Source organism: Gorilla gorilla, chromosome 11 (genome assembly GCF_029281585.2).
Source record: "Gorilla gorilla gorilla isolate KB3781 chromosome 11, NHGRI_mGorGor1-v2.1_pri, whole genome shotgun sequence".
Taxonomy (NCBI): Eukaryota; Metazoa; Chordata; class Mammalia; order Primates; family Hominidae; genus Gorilla; species Gorilla gorilla.
The window spans coordinates 103,470,400-103,489,111 of record NC_073235.2 but is presented as its reverse complement, the minus strand read 5'-3'; the positions used below and the strand labels follow the sequence as shown (position 1 = coordinate 103,489,111).

Genomic DNA, 18,712 nt, shown 5'->3' with positions numbered 1-18,712 from the left:
CCTTCAGGCTATGTGTATAAGGTATATATGAAACGTAAATGAACTTCATGTTTAAATTTGGGTCTCATCTCCAAGATATCTTATTATGTATGTGCAAGTATCCCTAAATCTGAAAATTTGGGTATTCCTGAAACTGATACTAATGGTAAGAGCTCTACCATTAATTATTCACTTTATACAGTTAGAAAGAGGAGGGACAGGATAAAAAGTTAGTCTGGAAAGGCCAGCCAATCCATTTGCTATTTTCTCTGATTTTTTTTTTTTCTTTTTGAGATGGAGTCTTGCTCTTTTACCTGGGCTGGAGTGCAGCAGGTCACTGCAACCCCTGCCTCCCAGGTTCAAGCAATTCTCCTGCCTCAGCCTCCCAAGTAGCTGGGACTACAGGCACGTGCCACCACGCCTAGCTAATTTTTGTATTTTTAGTAGAGACAGGGTTTCACCATGTTGGCCAGGATGGTCTTGATCTCTTGACCTCATGATCTGCCCACCTCGGCCTCCCAAAGTGCTGGGATTACAGATGTGATCTTTAGGTTTACAGTAAAGGCTCTCAGAGGTCCTGGAGGCCGAGTGTGGTGGCTGACGCCTATAATCCCAGCACTTTGGGAGGCCAAGATGGGCGGATCACGAGGTCAGGAGATCAAGACCATCCTGGCTAACATGGTGAAACCCTGTCTCTACTAAAAATATAAAAAATTAGCTGGGCATGGTGGCGGGTGCCTGTAGTCCCAGCTACTTGGGAGGCTGAGGCAGGAGAATCGCTTGAACCCGGGAGGCAGAGGTTGTAGTGAGCCAAGATCGAGCCATTGCACTCCAGCCTGGGTGACAGTGGGAGACTCCATCTCAAAAAAAAAAAAAAAGATGTCTTGGAATACAGTAAACGCTCAACATTTCCCAACTGATTTGCTCATGGACTTTTTTTTTTTTTTTTTTTTTTGAGACATAGTCTCACTCTTGTCACTCAGGCTGGAGTGCAATGGCACAATCTCGTCTCACTGCAACCTCCGCCTCCCGGGCTCAAGTGATTCTCCTGCCTCAGCCTCCCGAGTAGCTGGGATTACAGGCATCTGCCACCATGCCTAGCTATTGTTTTTTTGTGTTTTTAGTAGAGACAGGGTTTCACCATGTTGGCCAGGCTGGTCGTGAGCTCCTGAACTCAGGTGATCCGTCCACCTTGGCCGCCCAAAGTGCTGGGATTACAGGCGTGAGCCACCACACCCGGCCTGCTCATGGACATTTTTTAAGGCATATCTTTTTTTTTTTTTTTATTTTAGATTCAGGAGGTACATGTGCAGGTTTGTTACAAGTGTATTAATGCATGGTGCTGAGGTTTGGGCTTCTACTGATCCTGTCACCCAGACAGTGAACATAGTGCCCAAAAGGAAGCTTTTCAGCCCTTGCCCCTGCCCCTTCCTCCTTTTTGGAGTCCCCAGTGTCCACTGTTCCCATCTTTTTGTCCATGTGAATCCAAGATTTAGCTCCCATTTATTGTAACTGAATGCAGGCTGGGCTGCACGCCACTTGCAAAGTCAATAACCAGGAGGAGATGCAGTAAAAGGAAAGCGACTTTATTCCAGAGCTAGCAGTGGGGAAATGGCCAAAGCTAGTACCTTAAAGAAATCATTTTGAACTTTAGGCTGGGGAGAGGGGCTTAAAAAGGGAACTTAGAATGGGAGGCATGCGGGAGTGGTGCAGGGTTTCAGATCTCTGGCTTGCTGTAGTGGCTATCTTGAGTTGTGGTCCACCTGGAGTGGGGGCTGGCATCATCTCAACAATGGCTGGGTTGTTGACTCTGGAATTTTGCAGCTGGGTCTCCAAGCCTGGTATATGTCATGATTAGCCCTTGATGGGCCAGGCACAGTGGCTCACACCTATAATCGCAGCACTTTGGGGAGGCCAAGGTGGGAGGATCACCTGAGCCCAGGAGTTTTAGATCGGCCTGGGCAACATAGTGAGACCTTGAATCTACTAAAAATTGAAAAAAAAAAAAAAGCCAGATGTGGTAGCCCCAGCTACTTAGAAGGCTGAGGTGGGAGGATTGCTTGAGCTAGGGAAGTAGAGACTGCAGTGATCCATGGTCGTGCCACTGGACTCCAGCCTGGGCAAGAGAGTTAAGACCCTATAGATAAGAGTGTACAGTGTAAGTTTAACAAGTGTACAGTTAGATAAATGTGCATAGTATAAGGGAGTGTGAGGCAGGAAAGGGAGGGAAACGGTTTTAACAAGACTACATTCTGAAATTAAGAAAGAAAGGGCCAGGCACGGTGGCTCACGCCTGCAATCCCAGCACTTTGGGAGGCTGAGGCAGGCGGATCATGAGGTCAAGAGATCGAGACCATCCTGGCCAACATGGTGAAACCCCGTCTCTACTAAAAATACAAAAATTAGCTGGGCGTGGTGGCACGTGCCTGTAGTCCCAGCTACTTGCGAGGCTGAGGCAGGAGAATTGCTTGAACCTGGGAGGCGGAGGTCGCAGTGAGCCGAGATTGCACCACTGCACTCCAGCATGGAAACAGAGAGAGACTTCTGTCTCAAAAAAAAAAAAGGAAAAAAAAAACTTTAAAATGCATTTCAAGGCTAGGATACTTGGTTATATTACAAGTGAGAACATAAGGCATATCTCTGAAAATATTGAAGAGTGGAGCTTTACAGAATATCCATTTGAAAAATGCAATGAACTAGTTAAAGGCACCAGTTTGTGGAGTTCTGGTCTGTGTTTGAATCACAGCTGTGTCCCTTACAGTGTAACTTTAAGCAAGTTAACATCTCCAAGCTTTAGTATTCTCATCCATAAATAATACCTCAGAAGACAATTGTGAGGGTTAAATGTGTGTAAAGCTTCTGGCATGTAGTAAGTAAGTACAAGCTGCTGTCCTAACATTCATGTCCCCCACAGGGCTCTCACCTCATCAAGCCATTCACTGGGTTCTACCACTGATTTCATCAAGACCATATTCTGCCCACTGCCTAGATCACAGTGGTTGGATTTGGGTGTTCCTAAAACATACCAGCCGAGCGCAGTGGCTCATGCCTGTAATTCCAGCCCTTTGGGAGGCCAAGGCGGGCAGATCACCTGAGGTTGGGAGTTCGAGACCAGCCTGACCAACATACAGAAAACCTGTCTCTATTAAAAATACAAAATTAGCTGGGCGTGGTGGCACATGCCTATAATCCCAGCTACTTGGGAGACTGAGGCAGGAGAATTGTTTGAACCCGGGAGGCGGAGGTTGCGGTGAGCTGAGATCGTGCCATTGGACTCCAGCCTGGGTGACAAGAGCAAAACTCCGTCTCAAAATGTTTGTCTTGGCATCAGTTCTTGGTTTGTCTCATTTCTTCCAATGGCTGGTCTAATTAATGTTTTGATTCTTTCTTGACTAGTTTGGAGTTAGCTTACAGCTATCCTCTTGTCACCATTTATATCTTCCACTAAACTGAGGTGCTTTTTACTAGCAGCGAATCTGTATCCGTACAGGTCTGCAGCAACCTCAATTCTTGCCTCCTCAGAAGAAAGAATTCGACTGAGGGGCAGAAGGAGAGAGTGAGGCACGTTTTAGAGCAAGAGTGAAAGTTTATTAAAAAGCTTTAGAGGAGGAATGAAAGAAAGGGAAGTACGCTTCGAAAAGGACCAAGCGGGCGACTTGAAAGATAAATGTGTGGCTTGAGCTTTTGACTTGGGGTTTTATACACTGGCATACTTCCAGGGTCTTGCATTACTTCTCCCCACTTGCCCAACTCCTGAGATCTTATTGGGAAGCTGCTGCTCACCAGTTTCAGGTGTTTTCTATTAGGAGACTGCTGTTCCTTGGTGCCAGCTGTGACCAATTACTACTTCAGCAAGAGAGTTAATAACCGCCTGACCATCTCACCTGATGGTTGCCCGACACTCCTAGTGTGTGTTTGGGGGGAGCCATCTCCTGCTTTGTTCATACCTGACTAGCTACCCACTGTAACAGTGCCAGTTATACTAGTGACTTTTTTTTTTTTGAGACGGAGTCTCACTCTGTCGCCTGGGCTGGAATGCAGTGGCGCAATCTCGGCTGACTGCAACCTCTGCCTCCAGGGTTCAAGCAATTCTTTTTTTTTTTTTTTTTTTTTTAAGATAGAGTCTCACTCTATTGCCCAGGCTGGTACACAATGTCGCGATCTTGACTCACTGCAACCTCCGTCTCCCGGGTTCAAGCAATTCTGCCTCAGCCTCCCAAGTAGCTGGGATTACAGGTGAGCACTGCCACGCCTTGCTAATTTTTGTATTTTTAGTAGAGACAGGTTCAGCATGTTGGCCAGGATGGTCTCAAACTCCTGACCTCATGATCCACCCACCTTGGCCTCCCAAAGTGTTGGGATTACAGGCGTAAGCCACCGCACCCGGCATACTAATGACTTTACATTTTGTTTCACTTTTAAAATTTTAATCATTTAGGTTTCTAGACTTAGTATTAAGGCCTTTCTTTGGCCAGACCTTGTTTTGCCACTTTTTTTTTTTGAGACGGAGTATTGCTCTGTTGCCCAGGCCGGAGTGCAATGGTGGATCTCGGCTCACTGCAACCTCTACCTCCCAGGTTCAAGCAATTCTCCTGCCTCAGCCTCCCGAGTAGCTGGGATTACAGGTGCCTGTCACCACGCCCGGCTAATTTTTTGTATTTTTAATAGAGACGGGGTTTCACCATCTTGGCCAGGCTGGTCTTGAACTCCTGACCTCGTGATCCACCCGCCTTGGCCTCCCATAATGCTGGGATTACAGGCGTGAGCCACTGCGTCTGGCCTCCTCCAAGTTTTATTCTAAACTCTGCCACTTTTAATTAGTGGTGCAAATATGTTTTTTTTTATTTTAGGAGTGTTAGTCCAAACTGCACCATTTTGTAAATCCTGCCCCCCCCCCCCCCCGCCCTGCCCCGTTCCCCCAGCCCTGCCTGGTCTCCCCCACCCTCTATTTTGCAGACCTTGGTCAAAGTGAAACATTCCACGGGGGTTCGGGCTGTGAGAAACATCCTTCCTAACCACCTGGCCACAAAACGGACAAAGGCGCAACTAAAGAAACACCCCTATCATATTCTGCCGGGAGAAAGTGCAAAGAACACCACATTCCCGGGGGGTCGTGGTGGCTCACGCCTGTAATCCCAGCACTCTGGGAGGATCACCTGAGGTCAGGAGTTTCTACTAAAAATACAAAAAGTAGCGGTGGGGGGTGGGGGGTGGCGCGCGCCTGCAGTCCCAGCTACTGGGGAAGCTAAGACCGGAGAATCGCTTGAATTCAGGAGGCGGAGGTTGCAGTGAGTGGAGATCGCGCCACTGCACTCCAGCCTGGGCGACAGAGCAAGACTCCGTCTCAAAAACAAAACAAAACAAAACAAAAAAAACTACCACCACATTCTGCGGGAACAAGGGCCAGAACCGCCTCATTATGGAAACATCTTAACATCCTGCAGGGCAGCAAGCCAGCAAGCCATATGGCCCAGGCCCCTCCCGCCCATACCTAAAAGTATCCCACTGGTGGGCACTGGCATTAGGCTGGTTCCCCACTTCTGTAGGTCTTAGGCTGGACATAAAGCCCGCATTTGCTGTAGAGCTGCCACTCTGTATCTTTAACGCTGGCCTTCCCTTCAAAACTTATCAAGGAGCTTATTTTTAGAATATGTGCTCAGTTACGGCCATAAAAGTATCACAGACAGGGAGGTATGCTGGCTGCCCACGTTGGGCCTGATGCAGGCACCATGAGGATCAAGGTGCAGAACATTGATTTCTGTTGGCTCACACTGATCCCATTAGTAATTTGAAGCCATCTGACGCTAGTGGTATATTTTATTTATTTATTTATTTTTTAGAGACAGGGGTCCCGCTATGCTGCCCAGGCTGGTCTCGAAATCCTGGGCTCAGCGATCTGCTCGCCTCGGCCTCCCAAAGTGCTAGGGTTACAGGCGTGACCCACCGCGCCGTGAAGTATTAGTTTTAAAGCAATTGTTTTAGTGGTCGCTAACAGGGTACATGCTATTGTGTATACTGATTCCCTCACTTTTCCTTGTTCACAAGTTGTTCCTTGTTCTAGAGTTCAAAAACAATTATCAGTGAGTGGGGACAACGCGCTGACAGCTTCCTTTCATCCGCCACAGCAGGCTCTGGTTCCCGCCCTGGCGCCCGCGCCCACGATGGTCGCGCGCGCGACACGCCCGCCCTTTCCGCCTGCTCGCCCCGTGCATGCCCCGCCCCGCGGCGGAGACGCGCTCGCTGCGTCATCACTGTTTTCGAGACGAGGCTCGACGCAGCAGCTGTCAGCTCCATTTTGTTGTTGGTGCGCGACGCAGTCAACTGCGTGATTCCCGTGATTGCGTTACAAGCTTTGTCTCCTTCGACTTGCAGTCTTTGTCCAGGACGGTAAGACGCAGGAGGGAGCGGACTAGGTGACAGGGCCGTTCCTGTGAGCCTCGCGGGCGCCTGGCGATGCCCCCTTTTCCTGCTTGTTTGCTGCCCGCCGTCCCCGGCGCGACGACTGCCTGCTCCCTTCACTCCCAGGCTGCACAGTGGCGGCGCGCCCCTCTTTCCTGCGCGGCCGAGCCCGTCGCCGCCGGATCCGGCCTGCGGGGGTAGTTACGGTGTTTGCTAGGCCGGCCGCCCTTTTGGAGCGTCTGCTCTCCGCTGAGGAAGCGGCGCCGCCTGACGCGTTAGGGTCGGGCGGGCGCCATGTTGTGAACCGCCTCGGCGGAGCTGTAAGATGGCGGCTGGGCGGAGGCCGGCTTCGGCCCTGTGGCCGGAAAGGCGAGGCTCCCCGTTGAGGGGGTGTTTGCTGGGGTTCCAGAATGTGCATGAGCCACGCAGCTGTGGGGAAACGTTGTCTGGAGCAAGTGGAGAAAGAGATAGAACCCGTAGGGGTTACAGTTAATGTCTAATGATTAAAGTGTCGGCGTAAACATCGCGAGTGGCTTTGTCCTCAGTGGTGTTAACAAAAACCAGATTTAGGAACCCAAGGAAAGAGAAATGCCGGGGTGTATTTGAAGGAGCGTTGTGACAGAAGTCAGGTGACCGAGAATTTTATGCTGTGGCGTTTCACCCCACTCCTCTTGGGTTAGCAGTTGGAGCTTTTTTGTTTTCTTTTCTTGGAGTCTCGCTCTGTCGCCCAGGCTAGAGTGTAGTGGCGCGATCTCGAGTCACTGCAGCCTCCGCCTCCCGGGTTCAAGCGATTCTCCTGCTTCAGCCTCCGGGATAGCTGGGATTACAGGCGCCCGCCACGACGCCGGCCTAATGTTTGTATTTTTAGTAGAGACAGAGTTTCACCATATTAAGCTGGCCTCAAACTGTTGACCTCAGGTGATCCATCCGCTTCGGCCTCCCAAAGTGCTGGGATTACAGGTGTGAGCCACTGCGCCCAGCCTCCTTTTTTTCTTTTTTGAGACAGGTCTCGCCCCTGTCGCCCCGGCCGGAATGCAAGTGGCGCAATGATGGCTCACTGCAGCTTCGACATCTGGGCTCAGGTGATCTTCCCACCTCAGCCTCCTGAGTAGTTGGGACTACAGGCGCGCGCCACCACCCCCGGTTAATTTTTTATTTTTTATAGAGGCGGGGTCTCGCTATATTGCCCTGGCTGGTCTCGAATTCCTGGGCTCAAGCAGCCCTCCTGCTTCGGCCTCCCAAAGTGCTGGGGTTACAGGCATAAGCCACGGCCCCCGACCCAGTTGGAGGGTTTTAAAAATTATACTCAGGCTGGTCCAATGGTAGTGGGTTATCAGAACTTAATAGTTATTAGTGTCACGAAAATTAGTATACAACGCCTACCGCTAAATTTGACTGGCGTTAAAAAAAAAAAAGAAAAAGAATTGTAGCGGAAGACACAGAGGGGTCCCGCCGGTAAGAAAAAACGACAGTTGATGAAGTAATTTCTGTATAATGTCTTTTTCAAGTTGTTAGGTTAGAGATTTTCGATTTTGCTCGAAGCGTTTCTGAAAAGAAGGTGGCTCCTACCATTCCCAAAAAGATTGTGTTAACATTGCGTTTAGGATAAATTATGTTGTATGTGCTTGGGAGTGGTACTGGAAAGATGGTGTTTTGTTGTTTTTATATTCTGATGCCACCGTTGCCTTCGTGTGTGATTAAAGTCCTTGGTAGTTTCATTTGTCCGTTTACGGAAATGCTCTGTAATGATGATTCTGTCAGCAACTCAGATACAACTCTGATTACGTTTGCGGTAATCAGTAATGCGGTGTTGGTGAGGAACATTTATGATTGCATTTGAGTTGGAGACTAGTTTCTGGTACACGTTTAAACGGCGAGAATGACGTGTGTTTCACCTGTCTGTGAAGAGACCACTAAAGGCAGGCTTTGTGTGAGCAACATGGCTGTTTATTTCACCTGGGTGCAGGCGGGCTGAGTCCGAAAAAGGAGTCGGCGAAGGGTGGTGGGATTATCATTAGTTCTTATAGGTTTTGGGATAGGCGGTGGAGTTAAGAGCAGTGTTTTGGGAACAGGGGGCGGATCTCACAAAGTACATTCTCAAGGGCAGGGAGAATTACAAAGAACGTTCTTAAGGGTGGGGGAGATTATAAAGAACCTTCCTAAGGGTGGGGGAGATTACAAAGTATATTGATCAGTTAGGTTGGGGCAGAAATAAATCACAATGGTGGAATGTCATCAGTTAAGGCTATTTTTACTTTTTTTGTGGATCTTCAGTTGCTTCAGGCCATCTGGATGTATACGTGCAGGTCACTGGGGATATGATGGCTTAGCTTGGGCTCAGAGGCCTGACAGCGTGGACTTCTATAGTGCCATATTTGTGCTACTGGTAGGGCAGGGGTAAAATTTACCAAAATTAGTAAATTGTGATTCCTCCCTCTACTTTTTTCACTTTTCTTTATTTTTTTTTTTTGCATTCTTCCAATAAATCTGGGCATGATATGGCTAATGCAGAGTGCCTGTGAATGAAGTTCAAACTGCAGTATATGGGACAGCACAGTAATTGGATTTATCAGTGATTTCAGATTGGGTGATAATGATTCTTGAATTTTGGTCTTAAAACGAGGTCACGAGGGGACCTTTGTAAATAAGAATTTTAAACAGCTCAGTGTGGGATACAATTTAACTAGGAAAAACTTGCCTTTTATGTAGATGAGACACTCAAAGAGAACTTACTGTCCTGATTGGGATGACAAGGATTGGGATTATGGAAAATGGAGGAGCAGCAGCAGTCATAAAAGAAGGAAGAGATCACATAGCAGTGCCCGGGAGAACAAGCGCTGCAAATACAATCACTCTAAAATGTGTGATAGGTAAGGAGGATACTTAAAATGTCTGAATATAACAATACATTACTAGACAAAACTAGTATCACTTAAAATAAGTACCTGATTACTACCATTCATTTGTGTTTCCAATGAGAGATTTTGATGGTTTGTAATGTTTGTAAAATTAAGCTGCTTGTGGGGGAGTCTAGGTGCTGTCTTGAGAGAATGTGAGGATATTTGGTCTTAGCATAAAACATTGAAAATAATTTTTATTTCTCTAGCCATTATTTGGAAAGCAGGTCTATAAATGAGAAAGATTATCATAGTCGACGCTACATTGATGAGTACAGAAATGACTACACTCAAGGATGTGAACCTGGACATCGCCAAAGAGACCATGAAAGCCGGTATCAGAACCATAGTAGCAAGTCTTCTGGTAGAAGTGGAAGAAGTAGTTATAAAAGCAAACACAGGATTCACGACAGTACTTCACATCGTCGTTCACATGGGGTATGAACGTTTTTAAAACATTTTGGAAATTTTATATCCCATGTGGAACAGGGAAACTTGAATTTTTGTGTTTGATTATTTGAGAAAGTTTTAAGATGAAATCATCTCAGTTTTAACCTGCAGGATTTTTTCTGTGTTTGTGCATTGGATAGGAAATTCCGGAAATAAAGTACACATTTAGTTCTATAATTTAATTATTGGTTGGCTCCTAATTGACATTCCAGTGAAATGATGGGAGTTAATTGATTTAATTTAGATTAGTTGAAAATTATTACAAAATATTCTAAAAGGGTTTTTTGTGGTACTTCAAGAAACCTGATCAGTTTTGATCTATTGAAATCACAAAAGTAGAACAGGGCATTTTATTTTTGTATAATTTAGGATTAGGTATGCTTCTTTGTTCTAACAAGTCATGTTTTCTAACCCTTCTTTCACTAAGCAAACCAGAACAGATTTGAACTGTTATGGGTTATATATTAGTATGGAGATCAGCTCAGATGACATTAAAAATGCCGTAGTGTTATTCTTGTATGCCAAATCTTTTTTTCCCCAAAATTAGCACTTTAATTTTATTTACTGTTATAATATTTGTTTTCTTAGATTAGGTAGGAAATCTTAATTTGGCCACCGTCTACTTTGACAAGTAAATATTACATCATACGATTTTGCAACATTAAATTAGAACACTAGAAACTAAAAAATTATGTTTCAGTGAATGCTACAACTAAGCATTTTTTTTTTTAAGAAAAACAATTGTATTATGTTTTGTTGCCTTGCCACTTTGAGTATCTTATCTGAAAATCTGTTCCTTGCCATGTTTTTCTCCTGTTAACATAAACTATGTGCCCTGTGAATTTCTGGGGACTGAATTTGAAATTGCTCCTGCCAACCGTTTGTGGCCTGGCGTGTATCTGAATGCCTGAATATCTCCCCGCTGAATGAATTTCGTATTCTGCCCTGAATTCACTCGGGTATATTGATTGGCTGGATGATCTTGGTGCCGCCCACTTGACGTTTCCAGAAGAGTCACCGAAGGAAAAGAACCAGGAGTGTAGAGGATGATGAGGAGGGTCACCTGATCTGTCAGAGTGGAGACGTACTAAGTGCAAGATGTATAGAATATTTTTCAACACTTATTAACTTTTCAGATAACATAATCTATATATAGATTAAGCTTTCAGGGATTTGGAAATCTTTTTTTCTTTCTCTTTTTTGTTTTTGTTTTATTTTTCCGTTTCTTTTGGTGGGGGGGATTGTATTTTTGCTTTCTTTAGAAATGTAATGTTTGTTATACAGAACTTCCAGAACAGTAATCAAATTAATGAAATTAGACCTAATAATTATGTTTTTTGATGGTGTTGACCAATAAAATAAATATCTAGTGATAAGGAAATTTGTAGCATCAACTAGAATAATCTACATTGATAGCATTTATTGTGATAAGTACATTGTTTCCACTTCTTGATATGACTGAGATTTATTTCTCTCTTTTAGATGAAATTGTTGATACTTTAGGTGAAGGAGCTTTTGGAAAAGTTGTGGAGTGCATCGATCATAAAGCGTAAGTTTCCCATGTTGGGATTACATTTAGGGAAGTTGGCAATATGGGTAATTGATTTAGCTTTAGAAAGTGGTCTGACCATGAGTTAGATACGTATCTTTATACCCTTTTTTACTTGGATGTAAGAAACTTCCAGTTAGAGGTACTTGCCCCTTCATATTTTTTAAACAGCTACTAATAGTATGTATAGTTTCTAATTTTAGGCTGAGAACACACTTTATATTGTTTTGAAAGTATTGTTTTGTTGTTCAACTGGACACTGTTGTTAGGCCATATCTTTTTCCCCCACCATGTTAGTGGTTCTCAGCCTTGGTTTTATGTTAAGATCCTCCTCGAGAGGTTTGCCTACCCCAGACCTTTTCAGGGTAGTTACCTAGGAATCTATATTTTTGGAAAGTGCTGTAATTCATTCTGATAACATAGCCGGAGATAACTTGGTGTCCCAAGTTTAATTATGTATGTTTATCAAACTAGTGATTGAAATTTTTTTTTTTTCTCGAGACAGAGTCTCGCTCTGTCACCCAGGGTGGAGTGCAGTAGCGCAATCTCAGCTCACTGCACCCTCTGCCTCCCGGGTTCAGGTGATTCTTCTGCCTCAGCCTCCTGAGTAGCTGGAACTACAGACACGCGCCACCATGCCCAGCTATTGTTTGTATTAGTATTGTATTGTATTGTATTAGTAGAGACTATGTTGGCCAGGCTGGTCTCGAACTCCTGACCTCAGGTGACATGCCCACCTCAGCCTCCCAAGGTGCTGGGATTACAGGCATGAGCGCCTGGCTCCAGCCATGAAATTTCTTAAGATAGTACAGAATTTTTTCTGTTACTCTTCTTTTTTTTTTTTTTTTTTTTTTTTAGTTCCCTGTTTGTTGTTGTTGTTGTTATTGTTCTTCCTCTTCCTGAATGGCAAAGCATTTTTGAGGAGGCTTCCTACTATTGATTGGTAAGGACATGAGAGCTAGAGCTCTTTTTTTGTTTATTTTTCTTTTCCCTGAGATGGAGTCTTGGTCTGTCGCCCAGGCTGGAGTGCAGTGGTGCAATCTTGGCTCGCTGCAACCTCCACCTTCCGAGTTCAAGTAATTCTCCTGCCTCAGCCTCCCAGGAAGCTGGGATTACAGGCACACACCACCGTGCCTGGCTAATTTTCATATTTTTGGTAGAAATAGTGTTTCACCATGTTGGTCAGGCTGGTCTCGAACTTCTGACCTCAAGTGATTTACTACCCTCAGCCTCCCAGAGTGCTGGGATTATAGGCGTGAGAGCCACTGCTCCCGGTCTTAGAGCTCTTTACTCTGTCCCCACTGTATCCTAACTCTTTTGGCAACCTGGACTAAAAGAACATTTGGGATAATGTTTGACAGTGACAGGTACCATATAGGAAGAAGTTGTTTAGCTGAAATACCAAAAAATAACTCATGTGAGTGGTGGTTTGATGAAAGAAATTTGTGTCATTCAGCATGTAATAGAATCAGAACTGAACACTAAACCATAAATTAAAAAAATACAGTGGGTCAGAGTAGTAGTACAGTTTGAAGACAGTAATACCTGGAATTGAGCATCATGTCTGTCATTCTTAAATTTGCATGCATCTTTCTAACAGGGGAGGTAGACATGTAGCAGTAAAAATAGTTAAAAATGTGGATAGATACTGTGAAGCTGCTCGCTCAGAAATACAAGTTCTGGAACACCTGAATACAACAGACCCCAACAGTACTTTGTAAGTATCAGATTAGAACTTGGGAAGTGGTATCAGGTATATTTAAATTAGGAGCAACTATACTTAGCTATTTTTCATGTGTTTGTAGCCGCTGTGTCCAGATGTTGGAATGGTTTGAGCATCATGGTCACATTTGCATTGTTTTTGAACTGCTGGGACTTAGTACTTACGACTTCATTAAAGAAAATGGTTTTCTACCATTTCGACTGGATCATATCAGAAAGATGGCATATCAGATATGCAAGTCTGTGAATTGTAAGTTCTTGGTATATCTTCGTTAATTTGCTGGTTTTATCCATTCCACATATCAAAATGTGCATCCTAAGTGTGCACAATTTTTATTTGATTAAAAATAAAGGGAGAGGAAGAGTAGGTATGAAGAGATTTGATTACAGGCTATTGATCCAGCAGTGTACATTTCATTCAGCAAGTAGGATATCCACCATATAACAACGTACTGTGTTGCAGACTATGATTTAGACTTCTCTGATGCGCGAATGCTGGGTAAAAATTAAGGTGTGATATATCTCATAAAAGAAAGCTTCATAAGAGGTAGTGAGTTTTAGTTACTGGTGATTTTCTAGCAGACTGGAATGTTGACCATTCTTTGGGAAAGGAATCAGAGGTTTTTTGTTGGGTTTTTTTGTTTTTTGAAATGGAGTCTCGCTTTGTTGTTTAGGCTGAAGTGCAGTGGCGCAGTCTTCACTCACTGCAAACTCTGCCTCCCCAGTTCAAGTGATTCTCCTGCCTCAGCCTCCCGAGTAGCTGGGACTACAGGCACACGCCACCACACCCGGCCAATTTTTGTAATTTTAGTAGAGACAGGGTTTCACCATATTGGTCAGGCTGGTCTCGAACTCCTGACCTCAGGTGATTACAGGTGTGAGCCACTGCACCCGGCGTGTTGTGGGGTTTTGTGGTTTGGTTTGGTGTTTTCTGATTACAGCAACTTTCTCTTTATTCTCAGTTTTGCACAGTAATAAGTTGACTCACACAGACTTAAAGCCTGAAAACATCTTATTTGTGCAGTCTGACTACACAGAGGCGTATAATCCCAAAATAGTAAGTCTTCCAAAATATTCATAAAGTGAGTATCTTATACCTTAATTGCTTATGCCTTTTTAACCATCATTTATGATTTTCAGAAACGTGATGAACGCACCTTAATAAATCCAGATATTAAAGTTGTAGACTTTGGTAGTGCAACATATGATGACGAACATCACAGTACATTGGTATCTACAAGACATTATAGAGCACCTGAAGTTATTTTAGGTGAGTATTAATTGTCCTTTGAGAACCTTTGTATTTCCTTATTGAGACTTAAAATTTTTTTGCAGTTTTAGGTCTTACTTGTGGGGCTTTATCATTTTCTCTTTAAGGGATAAGTATCATGAAGTGCATTAAGGATTTTAAGCTCTCAATTGTACCAGATAATTAGCTCTGGGAATTTGAGCAAGTGGCTTAACCTTTCTGGAATTGTTTTCACATTTGTAATATGTGGTAGGGTTTTTAAATGTAATTGTTTAATGCCGGGTGGGGCGCGGTGGCTCACATCTGTAATCCCGGTACTTTGGGAGGCCAAGGGTGGGGCGCGGTGGCTCACATCTGTAATCCCAGCACTTTGGGAGGCCAAGGCGGGCAGACCACATGGTCAGGAAATCGAGACCATCCTGGCTAATATGGTGAAACCCCATCTCTACTAAAAATACAAAAAATTAGCTGGGTGTAGTGGTACACGTCAGTAGTTCCAGCTACTCAGGAGGCTGAGGCAGGAGAATTGCTTGAACACCGGGAGGCGGAGGTTGCAGTGAGCCAAGATTGCGCCACTGCATTCCAGCCTGGGCGACAGAGCGAGACTCCATCTCAGAAAATTATTTAATGCCTGTTTTATTCCAGACTATATATAACACTATATAATTTATTTATTTTTATCATTTATTTATTTTTTAGACGGAGACTTGCTCTGTCACCCAGGCTGGAGTGCAGTGGTGCAATCTTGGCTCACTGCAACTTCTGCCTCCTGGGTTCAAGCAATTCTCCTGCCTCAGCCTCCTGAGTAGCTGGGATTATAGGCACCCACCACCACACCCGGTTAATTTTCATATTTTTGGTAGAGATGGGGTTTCACCATGTTGGCAGGCTGGTCTCAAACTGCTGACCTGGAGCAATCTGCCTGCCTTGGCTTTGCAAAGTGCTGGGATTACAGGCATGAGACACTGCGCCCGGCCATATATATTGTATTTAACCTTGGATTAAGTGATTGCTTTAGGATCTTCCAGCTCAAACATCACATTGCATATATATGTGTATATATATAATTTTTGGGGGGAGGGCGGAGTCTTGCTCTGTCACCCAGGCTAGAGTGCAGTGGCGCGATCTCGGCTCACCGCAAGCTCCGCCTACCGGGTTCACGCCATTCTCCCACCTCAGCCTCCTGAGTAGCTGGGACTACAGGTGCCTGCCACCACGCCCGGCTAATTTTGTTTTTGTATTTTTAGTAGAGACGGGGTTTCACCGTGTAGTCAGGATGGTCTTGATCTCCTGCCCTCGTGTTCCACCTGCCTCAGCCTCCCAAAGGGCTGGGATTATGCCTGTAGCGTGAGCCACTGTGCCTGGCCAATTCAGATATATATATATCTTAATAGAGGTGGGATCTCGCTATGTTGCCCAGGCTGGTCTTGAACTCCTGAGCTCAAGCAGTTCTCCCATCTTGGCCTCCCAAAGTGCTGGGATTACAGGTGTGAGCCACTGTGCCCAGCCTACATTACATGTGTTTTTTTTTTAAAAAGTATTAGCATTGACTAACTTTTTAATTTCTTTAACAAACATTGAGTATTTTTTTTCCTTACATTTTGCTTTGCTTTGCTTTGCAGCCCTAGGGTGGTCCCAACCATGTGATGTCTGGAGTATAGGATGCATTCTTATTGAATACTATCTTGGGTTTACCGTATTTCCAGTAAGTGAGAATGATCTATTTCAACCTTGCTTTGCACAAGAAAGGTGCCTGTTTATATGAATAAATACTTTTGCTTCCCCCATTATAGACTATTAATTGTAGATAAGCATAAATAAAAAACTAATTCATATTTCTTTCGTAATTGTTTTATTTAAAACATCTTTAAGTATATAAGCAATTATCCGTGTCCATGTAGGAAATCATTGGTGAGTTTGTTCTGCAAGGCTTAATGTTAGTTTTTTTGCTGTCAGCTTTAACTGTGTCTGTTTTGGTGGTCATCTTCCCCAAGTCTGTTTTTATTTTATTTCTAGACACACGATAGTAAGGAGCATTTAGCAATGATGGAAAGGATTCTTGGACCTCTACCAAAACATATGATACAGAAAACCAGGTACGTTTTAAGAGTTAGTGACATCCTTTGTATCATTTGATCACATCTGCTGATTAGAACTTAATTTTTTTTTTTTTTGAGATGGAGTCTTGCTCTGTTGCCCAGGCTGGAGTGCAGTGGCGTGACCTCGGCTCAATGCAAGCTCTGCCTCCTGGGTTCATGCCATTTTCCTGTCTCAGCCTCCCGAGTAGCTGGGACTACAGGCACTCGCCACCACGCCCGCCTAATTTTTTTGTATTTTTAGTAGAGACGAGGTTTCACCATGTTAGCCAGGATGGTCTCGATCTCCTGACCTTGTGATCCGCCCATCTCGGCCTCCCAAAGTGCTGAGATTACAGGCGTGAGCAGCTGCGCCCAGCCAGAACTTAATTTTTTTTTTTTAATTTTCACTCTACCAAGTCTCAGGCGCTGATTAGGACTTTAAAAATAATGAAGTCAAACTAATATTTTTTCGGTTAAATAGTAGATTACCTTGGTGCAAAGCAGGTAACATTTCTATCCCATGGCTGCCATTTAAATCTCTAGAAAAGTGATCTGGGAAAGCATAGTAATTGATACCTTTGCTAGCTGTTTTAAGTTTTCAGTGTTATAAACATGAATGGATATTGACTTATTTTTAGGAAACGTAAATATTTTCACCACGATCGATTAGACTGGGATGAACACAGTTCTGCCGGCAGATATGTTTCAAGACGCTGTAAACCTCTGAAAGTAAGCCTTTGAGACATTGCTCAAATAGTCAAAACTGAGTTTCTTCTGTTTGTCTTTTGAGACCGAGCCTTGCTTCGTTGTCCAGGCTGGAGTAGAGTGGGACGATGTTGGCCCAGCTCACTGCAACCTCTGCATCCTAGGCTCAAGCAGGTCTCAGCCTCCCAAGTAGCTGGGATTACAGATGGACGCCACCACGCTTTTTTTTTTTTTTTTTTCCAAGTAAAGACAAGTTTTACTATGTTGGCCTGGCTGGTCTTGAACTCCTGGCCTCAAGTGATCCACCTGCCTTGGCCTCCCAGAGTGCTGGGATTATAGGCGTGAGCGACCGTGCCTGGCCTCTTTTCTGTTTTTATGGTGGTTATATATATATGGTTTACTATACTGTTATATAGTATAATAAATGGTAGTGGAAAAGGCTGTTGAATGAATTTCTTTTTTTCTTCCAGGAATTTATGCTTTCTCAAGATGTTGAACATGAGTGTCTCTTTGACCTCATTCAGAAAATGTTGGAGTATGATCCAGCCAAAAGAATTACTCTCAAAGAAGCCTTAAAGCATCCTTTCTTTGACCTTCTGAAGAAAAGTATATAGATCTGTAATTGGACAGCTCTCTCGAAGAGATCTTACAGACTGTATCAGTCTAATTTTTAAATTTTAAGTTATTTTGTACAGCTTTGTAAATTCTTAACATTTTTATATTGCCATGTTTATTTTGTTTGGGTAATTTGGTTCGTTAAGTACATAGCTAAGGTAATGAACATCTTTTTCAGTAATTGTAAAGTGATTTATTCAGAATAAATTTTTTGTGCTTATGAAGTTGGTATGTATCTGAACAGTTTGTTCTAAGTACCATTTTTCTTCCTACCTCTATTAAAGAATGGACATAGATTTCTGTTTTTGGAGACTTCCTCAAGTCTTTGGGAAAATTTAGCTTCATTTCCATTTTAGGGATTGTCAAGATTGAGACTTACTGCTCCCTAAGTTAAATGTAATGAAACTAGATTATGGGACACACAAAATTTAAGATTAGCCGAGAAGAGTTCCATCTTATTCCTACTCAAACTTGGTATTGCGGTTTGCTGTTAATTGTTGCACAGGATCTGAAGTCATTTGCAGAATCACACTGTGGTGGAGCTTTCATTCCTTTGCAGCCTAGTCTGTGAATTTATCAAGTGTGAGTGTGTGTAATACAGCAGATTTTTGTCTGGTTTCATCTGTGTTTGATCCATTTGGGATCCTGAGGCTTAGATCTTTCCACAGTTGTTTTTTGGGTTTGGGGGGCTTTCTTTTCTCTGTCTCTCTCTCTCCTCTCTCTCTCTCTCTCTCTTTTTTCTCTTTCTCTGTCTCTTTCTTTTCCCCTCAGCAGATTCTCATTCTCTCTCTCCCCTCCCCTCCCCTCCCCACCTTTCTTTCAAATTTTTAAATGCTGGCCAGGTGCGATGGCTCACAACTATAATCCTAGCACTTTGGTAGGTCGAAGTGGGCAGATCATTTGAGGCCAGGAGTTTGAGGTTTGAGACCAACATGGTGAAACCCCATCCCTACTAAAAAAAAAATTAGCCAGGCATGGTGGCAAGCACCTGTAATGCCAGCTACGTGGGGATGCTGAAGCTCGAGAATAGCTTGAACCCGGGAGGTGGAGTTTGCAGTGAGTCCAGATG

The 18,712-nt window shown here is 44.0% G+C and overlaps 1 protein-coding gene across 4 annotated transcripts; it reads left to right on the top strand.

Moving 5' to 3' along the window:
* Positions 1–6,201: 6,201 nt before the first annotated feature.
* On the top strand, positions 6,202–17,867 carry CLK1 (CDC like kinase 1). Of its 4 annotated transcripts, none has more exons than XM_004033014.5 (13): positions 6,202–6,366; positions 9,088–9,248; positions 9,485–9,713; positions 10,735–10,825; positions 11,208–11,274; positions 12,875–12,991; positions 13,080–13,246; positions 13,959–14,053; positions 14,137–14,266; positions 15,868–15,950; positions 16,262–16,341; positions 16,962–17,052; positions 17,499–17,867. In XM_004033014.5, exons 2-13 carry the CDS (start codon positions 9,088–9,090, stop codon positions 17,640–17,642), a joined length of 1,455 nt encoding a protein of 484 aa, XP_004033062.3. In that variant the 5' UTR covers positions 6,202–6,366; the 3' UTR covers positions 17,643–17,867. The 4 variants fall into 4 exon arrangements, with proteins under 4 accessions (XP_004033062.3, XP_004033063.1, XP_055235345.1 ...); XM_004033015.5 differs by lacking the exon at positions 6,202–6,366 and adding an exon at positions 6,388–6,829; XM_055379370.2 differs by lacking the exon at positions 6,202–6,366 and adding an exon at positions 6,390–7,007.
* The last annotated feature ends 845 nt before the right edge of the window (positions 17,868–18,712 follow it).

Bases quoted from the DNA above. Each gene is read 5' to 3' on its own strand.
- CLK1 (XM_004033015.5), top strand. From the start codon at position 6,704: ATGGCGGCTGGGCGGAGGCCGGCTTCGGCCCTGTGGCCGGAAAGGCGA. The intron at 6,830-9,087 runs GCAAGTGGAGAA...CCTTTTATGTAG, and splicing joins GTGGGGAAACGTTGTCTGGA to ATGAGACACTCAAAGAGAAC. The intron at 12,992-13,079 runs GTAAGTATCAGA...ATGTGTTTGTAG, and splicing joins ACAGACCCCAACAGTACTTT to CCGCTGTGTCCAGATGTTGG.